Source organism: Pecten maximus, unplaced genomic scaffold (assembly GCF_902652985.1).
Source record: "Pecten maximus unplaced genomic scaffold, xPecMax1.1, whole genome shotgun sequence".
Classification (NCBI taxonomy): domain Eukaryota; kingdom Metazoa; phylum Mollusca; class Bivalvia; order Pectinida; family Pectinidae; genus Pecten; species Pecten maximus.
This window is the reverse complement of record NW_022982833.1, coordinates 44,196-53,743: the sequence shown is the minus strand read 5'-3', so window position 1 is coordinate 53,743 and position 9,548 is coordinate 44,196. Positions and strand designations below refer to the sequence as shown.

The window sequence follows — 9,548 nt, the reverse complement described above, 5'->3', positions numbered from 1 at the left end:
CCCGAAACAGTTGCAGTAAATGGATGTTTAAATACCAACTCTTGCTGCTGCTGCTGCTGCTGCTGGGTACGTGTATGGTGTGCTAACTGTACAAAACCATCTTTATTGGACAGTTCGTGCTGCTGCTGCTGCTGCTGCTGCTGCTGCTGCTGCTGCTGGATAAATGTATGGTGTGCTAACTGTACAAAACCATCTTTATTGGACAGTTCGTGCTGCTGCTGCTGCTGGATAAATGTATGGTGTGCTAACTGTACAAAACCATCTTTATTGGATAGTTCGTGCTGCTGCTGCTGCTGCTGATTGGTATTAACAAATCCCTCTCCGTCCGAATGCTTATGTCTTAGGTGACGTTTTAAATCATGTGGCCAGATATATTCACTAAAGCAAATACGGCACTGGTGCTTCATGTTGATGTGTTCTCGTCGGTGTCCAGGTATGAAATGACAAAGTTTTAGATTTCAGGTCTATTTATACTCTATGTTGCAATGCATTATGGGTAAAGATAAATAGACAATTTGTAACATTCAATATTTTATCGTCTCTGTCAATGAGACAGAACACAAGTCAGAGACCCATCTCGTGCCCGTCTGTACATACAAATCCCTACTCTATAATGGACAATGATATATTTACGCTACTGAGAGCCGTCTACCACCCGATCCATGGTACTTGGGTGATCTGTGTCGATTGTACACCTGTTCCCATGCAACGGGGTCCTGAAATAAGACCTTTCTAGGATAGTTCACTCTCCTTACTTTGTAGCCTCCAGTGGCCGTATGCATAGCTAGTGATCCCATCGTCTAGCAGATATCGTTTGTCGTCAAAAGGTGACAGACCTATTTTAGTCATCGATATGTTATAGAGTTGGTGCTTGAAACTTCTGATTTGATTCATTTGAGACAAAATAATTCTGTTTTGAAGAAGACATTCCTTGTATTGCTCGAAACGAGTGTGGTTTTCGATAACATATTTCTTGATACCTTTCGCCTTCTTCGATTCAACGTGTGTCATCACTTCTGTACCATCAATATCTTCCATGGTATTGTATGTATACGCATACATCTTAGATTTAAGTCCAACAAATGCATGTATCGCGTCACCGTGTGTTTCATCCTTCATTTTGCCCAAAACTTTCTTATTTTTTGTACTGTACAGGGGATTGTCTTTTCTAAACTCTGATGTATCGAATAAATCACTATCCTCTAACATATGTTGGTAGAAGTCATCCGTCTGAATGGTATATGCCAGACTGTCGGTATCGGTAAAGAGAAGGCGGGCATGAGATTCAAATTTCCGCTTGATGTAATTGTAATGAAAATCATACATCAAGGTTTTTGAGATGTCCAGAATGCTGAATCCAACGTAGATTGGTCGATTTAGATACAACTTCGACTTGAGCATGTGAACACCGACTAAATCGTCAGAGAATATTCTGAACTCGTGGAATGTCGGCTTGCATGTTAATTTAATTGCTTTCTTCTCACTGTTTACAAGTTTGACGTCCATTCTCTTTCGTAAGTTCTCCATGGTCTTGCCAAACACGCTGTTGTTCATTAACTTGTAGAAATCTTTTTCGAAAGTATTTCGGGATTGTTTCCTTTTCTCCGTGTTGTAATCTATATAAATTTTCAACCATGGCGTCTGCTCGAAGGTCAACACTCTATGGACTTTTGTTAGTTTCATTCCAAGAGAAAGATATTGTTTTAAGTTCCTATAGTGTACCACATATTTTTCCTTGTTTCTAAGGTTTGGAACGAGTTTCTGTGCTGAGGTGTAATGGTCCAAACAATCATGTGGATTTCCACAGTCTGCCAGCTTCCGAAATAAGACTTTGCTGTAGTCGGACAGTTCGTCTTTACCCACAGTCACCCGTTCGGGAGCTAATGGGTATTCGTTGTGTAGGTCGTGGAGGTCGGGTGGGTACTCTAGATCCACTTCCAATATGTATCCCTCTGTTGCATCATCAGGGACTGATGTGATATCAAGCATGTCTTTTGCTGTTTCGGTAAGCCAAGCAAAGTCATGAGTCGGCAGGTATTGTGACATGGCCCAGCCATACAAATTGTTTGCGTCCAAGTAAGTGATATATTCTCTTGGTTTCATTTGGTCATAACCTGGGACGTATGGATTGTTAGCTTCAGCAAATCGGTGACTTATCATAGATATGCCTCCTCTTAAGCCTTCCTCAATGAATAAGTGCTGGTCGATGTCGGTAAGCAGTTCGAGTCTGACATTTGTCATTTTTAATGCTGCTTGCCATGCCAATCCAGGGGCGGTGTAAAAATGAGCTGCGTCGAGGCCATAGGAATCCAGACATAGATTTCGGAAGTTTTCGAAAACATCGGCGAGACCTAGAACATCTGTCAAGACGTATATGTCCGAATATTCACCAAGATTGTGTATACCTAATTCGTTCCACACTTTGCAAGCGTGTTGGTACTTTTCTTCCGATACATCCTCTCCCGTCAAACTGCTGCGGAACGCTTCCTTTGGAGGGAGACAAGTCTCCTGAAATTTATGGGGGCCATCGAAGTAGTCGTAGGGGTACACTTGCTTTTTAAGCAGGAGTTCAATTTTCTCGTCACCAAAATGTTGCGTCATGTGTGAGAACTTGTCCTTACCTTCCACAGATAAATTTGCTATTAGTTTCTCCAGTGACGTTCCCATAAACTGGAAACTGTCGATAAAGTCCATACAGCCCATGGAAAAAGAAATGTACTTCTCCATGTTATTTGGTATACATTTGATTTCTTTTTCAGACATCTTTCCTATTGCTTGCATGATGAGATGGGAATCATAACCCCTCAGATTGTGGAAGACGACCGGAATGCGTCCTGTAAACTTGTAGTTTATGTTACATTCGTTGTGAGCTGCTCCCCTGAATGCTCCCGTCACGTGGCAATGATCCCGCACTCTATCATCGCCCATCTCTTTTCCACAAATGTGACAGTTTACTGCATGGTTGAAAGCTTGCCAATCACTACCCGTCATAACCATCTGCTTCACGGTTTTAAATTTTTGTTCTATTTCTTCCTGCTCTCTCAGCATACATTTTACAAACGTTTCCGCCACATCTGGTCCTCTATAAATCACTGGATCATTAGAAGTCTCTTTTGTGAGACCTACAACTTTGTAAGCGAAACTAGAAGGAACATGGTATGTCGTCTTCTCAGTATGTGATTTTTTCGGGTCAACCTCACATCTATGTATAGGCACTTGAAATGACTCGAAGTCTGCATATATTATGTATGGCACCTTTAATTGTTTTCTGAATTCCTTGTAGAACAACCATTTATCCTCTTCTGAAGGTAGCTTCACTTTCTGGGTCCCGTGCTCACGACAGTACGAGATATGGTCATTGAGAATTCGTTCCTTGGTAAACCCTTGCAGGCAGTACATGCAGTGGAAATAGCGGTTTTTATGTGTGTGTTGATCACTCAGAAGCCGGTCCACGTTCTTGATCCAACAGTAGTGAGACCTCCGTCCATCAGATATGAGTAGTAAATCTACGTGTTGATTAAACCTTTGCTTTGTCACGTGGATTGGGAATAGTGAACCTTTTTCATATCCTAAGACGTTGATGCTGATCTTGTTCCCTGCCTCGAACTTGCTGACGTCTGCTACTTTGACGGGGAAGGAAATACCTGAAAAATCGAGTTCACCTTGATGATCTGTGTATTTTGTAACACGCTGAGAATCTCTCTTGACTGGATACAAAGCAGCTAGAACCGACCACATGAAGCATTTGTTGTCCTTGTTTTGAATGTTAATGACAGCCTGCTTAGATCTCAGTTTGATTGGTAGTGGTATGTAACTGGACCCTTTGAGAGGTTTGTATCGGGCAAAATGTATCTGTATTTGGATCACTTTGTCTAATGTCCAATTACTACCCTTGCGCTGATACTCTGTGAATGAATTCTGAATTTTTCGTATCGATTCACGCATGTTTTCGTCAATGTCATTAGATTTCAGAGCAATTTGGCACTTCCCGCGAAAATGAGGTGTAACGCGTTCCACTGTTTCTCCTTTTGGCTTCGAAAATTGGACTTGGATCGATAGGTACCATTTGACACCCCCCTGAATAACTGCGCTCTCTATTTTCTTCTTTATGGTGTCGTAGTGTTGGTGAAGGGATGTTGTGACGTCTAATTTGGCTTTACCCTCTGCCGGAATAGTGACCACTTTAAAGGATCCACCGAGTGCTTCCTCAGGGCATTCGTCATTCTCCGTTGGCTGATTAACTTGTATAGTCGGGTTTGCCGAGTTGTTTTCCATCTCTGTAATTAATCTGTCAGTGTTAATTGGTTGATCTTTTGAAGGCTGGGCATTTTCTTTGTTTTCGTGTTCGGCTATTTCCAATGCTCCTCCGTGTTGGCTTTTGTTATGCGCTTTTAAATGTTCATGGTATTTATCAGCCCTCCAGAACGATTTTCCGCAACATAAATGTAGTGGTTTTCCGTGAACCTTCTCATGTCTCGTCATCCGATCTTTTCTCGCAAACTCTTTGTTACAAACTCCACATTTCCATTTGATATCTCCATGTTGTGTAACATGTCTCGTGAGAGTCTTCTTGTGTTCAAAAGATTTATCACACTTTGGACAAGAAAACTTTCCCTTCTTAGCCGGAGTAGCACTTTGATCGATAGCTTGTCGTTTTTCCATGGTTTCTACAAAATAACAGAGTAAAATTTACCGATTTGTTCTCCTCTAGTTTTTACTGCAGAATGAAGTTTGATCGGTTTCACGTCTATATTTATAACCTTTCTTTCAATGACGTAATTCCCTTCTTATGATTGGTTGATACAATTTTTTTTTTTTTTTTTTTTGAGATATGTTTTGCAATTTTTGCATCAGATGTATCATAGATTTTGAAGCGAGCAGACGTTTTTAAGTAGCTATGAACTGACTAAAGGACCGAAGTCCTATGGTGTTCGTACGAAGAACATCAACGCTTCTGTCACCAGAAACGGAGCATCACCCTATGGGCCCACATGAATTATTGGTCGGAAAGATGTTCCTGGATATCGCGGGGACATGTCACTTTAAAACGCCCTCTTTCCGTTGTGGACTTGTGACATCGCCCTAATCCAGTACACTCAATTCATGTGTGACAAACACCTCAGCCTTGCAATTTAATTTTTAAATGTTGCACACTTTTTAAAGATATAAATAGAAGTTAATAAGATATTTTATTAGCTATAAGTTGTTGTTTTGTTAGTGTGTCTGATTAAAGGACCGAGCTCCTATGGCGTTCGTACGAAGAACATCAACGATTCTGTCACCAGAAACGGAGCATCACCCGATGGGTCCACATGAATTATTGGCCGGAAAGATATTCCTGGATATCGCGGGGACATGTCACTTTAAAACGCCCTCTTTCCGTTGTGGACTTGTGACACCGCCCTAATCCAGTACACTCAATTCATGTGTGACAAACACCTCAGACGTTCATAAACTTACAAATTGTATAATTGGACTGAAACTTACCTTTTCGTTCCGTCCGTACTGTTTCAAGTGTCTATTACTTTCTTCTGACTTACTCCTCCAAGTGGCAGCCTAAGAATGACTTTTTGGTTCTTTCGCACTTGTATTTATACCCTCTGACACCTTCAATTGTAATCGGGTAATTTGATTGGTTAATCGAATTTTTGCAGATTAATTTTTTCATTTTATTTCATTTTTCATTTGTTTTTGAAGCGACCGGACGTATTTTTAACGTCTCTCGAGTATGTTAGACACTGAAAAATTGTTAACTTTTAGCATTAAATTTCTGACTGTTTTGTGCGAGAGTCGAACTCGGGATGTTTTGGTTGGAAATCTTGACCTAGACCGCTCGACTGTATAGGCCCATGTAGTAGATAGGTGTATTAAATGTATACACACGTACGCAGTATACTGTAGGGGGCGCTTTAAATAGTTAACCTGTTCGCCATTTGTAACCGACATATCCTATGCTTCCACGGATTTATCAGTGTTAAAAGGAATACGTATAGGGTTTTACAGGTTTGTAATACTAAATAAAGACATTGATAATGTGTTTCTTGATTACTTTCCGAATGTTTGTCTCGAATCGTACATATATAGTTTACAAGTATACTGGTGAACACTGTTTCCCGATTGTACGCGTCATTGAATCGTATACACAACGTTTGTATGTAAACATTCACACAGCTGTAATAGATAACTTTGTACTCGGCAAATATTCGACTGTGATCTGGTTTAAAGCATTGGGTAAATTTTAAATCTCGTTATAACCATTTGTCGTGAAGATTTGAAACTCAGATTTTTGTAATGATTTTGACTTAAAGATATCGTATTTATTGTGGTGTGACCGACGTTTAAACACAATGTGCCCTAAATCATGTTGATATATAAACGGGTGTTCCCATCGAAGCTCGAGTACTAATACTATATAATATATATAAAATAAAAAAGTTATATATATAACACTTACAATTGAATATATATGTAGGGTGATGAATAACAACAAGACAATGTTATGTACTAAAATGTCTCGCCGTATTACACGGATTATGTGACCTGGTTACGACAATTGTATGACATGTCCATTCATGTTTTGTCTATTTCATACCGTGATGCAATCGGTCGAAATAGATTGGAAAATCCAAACACGTCATTACATGACAACATCGGTGGTCGCGGTACCCCCCTGACGGGGAGGAGGCGTGACCCTCCGTTACATCATCGGTACCCCCTGAGGGTCATTTTTATGCACTGGATAACCCTCCATTTGTGACGTCATCGGTACCCCCCTGTCAAGGGGGGTGCCACTAGGGAGGTGCCAGGGAGGTGGTAAGGATTATATAGGGAATGCACCGGGTGACCCTGCGCTCGTATCCTCACTTTTGTACTACTGCTTGTACCGATCCTAGTGGATATAGTATAATTTGACACAAAGAAAAACGTAAGATGGGTTTGATTCGAAGGGATATTTGCGGTAGCAATTACACATATAGACTGGCGGCTGGTCCTACCGATACCTTTGTCGTGTACCCATAACGGAATGGGTTTTCATCCCCCCCCCCCCCCTTTTCGGAGGAGGACATTTTTTATAGCCTTATAAAAATGCCTTGGCGGCCCCCAGACACCTCGTAGACGCCAAACAAAATTCGCATTATCACTAAATTACTGGACCCCCCCCCCCCCCCCCCCCCCCCCCCCTTTCGAAAATCCTGCTGGATCCGCGCCCCTGGGAAAGATGGTTTTGTCATATTTCTTGAGGATATCTCTACGGCTGCCTAAACAACAAAACAAATTAAAAATGGATGCTGTTCATATCTTAATTTCACAGAAAGTAATGAAATTAATTTTCTCTAATGCATGCTCGCAATGATCCTATGTTGTGATTGTCATTTGTGGGTAGATCTAAAAACATATATATGTAGTTGGGAAATGGCTTCATATAAGTTTGAAAGCCTTTGCCCTATCCTTTTGTATATATTGATGCAAATAAAAACATGTTTTAATCAAATCGAAAAATAATATGGCCGAAAGTTGAAGCTTAATATATATATAAACGGTCACGCACGCGAAACACACTGCGATCTCCTATTTCTGGTCCGTTAGCGAAAAAAAATGTTTTAAAAGTCTTTTATATTAGTTTTAGTCCATGTTGACTTTATAAATATGGTGTATTAACGAAACTTACTCTCTAGAAAACGATCCCGAATGATTGAAAATGCTATATTCACCCCCCCCCCCCCCCCCCCCCCCCCCCCCCCCCTAGAACCACCTACCCTGGACCACGCTGGAGGCCTTGGCGGCGGCCCCGAGACCCCTCGCAAAAAAACGGCGCTCGCATTATCACTAAATAACTGGACCCCCCCCCCCCCCCCTACACAGTAGTGTAACAGGACCAGTTTCAATCGTGAGATCCCTACTCTCAAAATCAGCTGCCATCATCTTCCGACCTTTTGAGGGGGCCCTGTCATCATACATTGGGTTTACGTTAAATTCAGACTTAATTTGATATCTTTCATCCATTTAACTGTAATTAAGATATCTTCTGATAGTTTTGCTACACCGGAGAAACATTAAGATTATGTCGTTTTAGTGAGGTACGATTTTAAACAAATTATTTAAGGCTGAGTTCAGAACACTATGATTAACTGTATTGAAAGTCTTGCTGGGGGTAAATAGTTTTGCTTGTTCAGTAAAATGCTCACTTTTCATCAATGAAGCGTGTCGATCAATGGGTGCCTTACAGTCTAGCCAACATTTGAGATTTTAGGTGAGAAATGGGTAGGACAGTTTTTCTATTGAACTTTATATACATTTGTCCGATTTACCTGAAGAACAAATGTGTTGCTGGGTAAGACGTCTGTTATACATGAGAACATTGACATTTCAGATGATATTCTGAAGGATCTTATGTATCTAGGAGTACGTTTCTTATGTATGTGTATCCCAACGCAGGTAGAACATGTGATAATTTAGAACATGTATACCAAATACATGTACAATGTAGTTATATACTTTGTGTTAAATGGCGACAAACAGAACTGTACAAATAGACATTCTACAAAAGATTTCTAATTTAGCCTGGATATATTAATTCAATATCGTCATACCATTTCATATAGATGTAGAAAGTAAATTACTTAAATTGAAATATCTTATCATGAAGACCACTAACACTGTGCATGTACATCTTTGTAGCTAATTAGGTATAAAGTATAGAAAAGTTTTTTGAGTAACTTAAACGAAATGTATTATTTAAGCATTGAACTGTTTTTGTATTGTATGTATGATCTATTGAATGCCAGAACTTTGCAAGCATAAAACATAATAGCACATTATGATTTTTGCTTGCAAATTTCTGGCATTCAAATAGTTCATAAATACCATACAAAAACAGTTCAACGCTTATATTTATATTCCGTCTGCTTTTTTAAATTTTTAAATGCTATAATTCATATTTAAGATTCATAATTCCCGCTTTACCGACAGTCAGCAGATTTTTTGTCAGTCGTTGGACCAGCCGGAACATGGTCGCGTGCTTTTTGGCAAACAAAATAGTACATGAATTTAAAAAAAAACAAACTCAATTTTGTTAATCATCTTATTATCAACGTAATGCGAAAATGGCTTATTTTTTATAACAAATAATGTAGACAAAATAATTAGTCGTTAAACTTAATTATCCTGGATATTGTAGTTCCGGTTTGTGTTGTATCAATACACTGATAAGTGTAGCGCGTGATGGATGGCATTTAAACGTACATCAATGCCAGAGCTCTCAAACAGACTATATAGTGACAATGCCAGACAAATGTAAATATATGATTGTAATATATATATATCTCAAATTTGAGGAATAAAAGAGATGCTGATGCTGATAATGATGATGATGATGATGATGATGAAAACTCAAGTAAACTCAGGTAAACTCAGGTAAACTCAAGTAAACTCAGGTAAACTCAGAAGAAAATAAAGTCACAACATTTCGAAAATTTTCTATGTTTTAATTTATTGACCAGTTACAAATAATTTATTAATAATTTAGTTATCACAGTAATCAAGACTTA

General features: G+C 39.5%; 1 protein-coding gene across 1 annotated transcript; it reads right to left on the bottom strand.

Moving 5' to 3' along the window:
* Positions 1–732: 732 nt before the first annotated feature.
* LOC117321021 lies at positions 733–4,662 on the bottom strand. Its single transcript, XM_033875498.1, has one exon. It carries the CDS (start codon positions 4,660–4,662, stop codon positions 733–735), a length of 3,930 nt encoding a protein of 1,309 aa, XP_033731389.1.
* Positions 4,663–9,548: the final 4,886 nt, after the last annotated feature.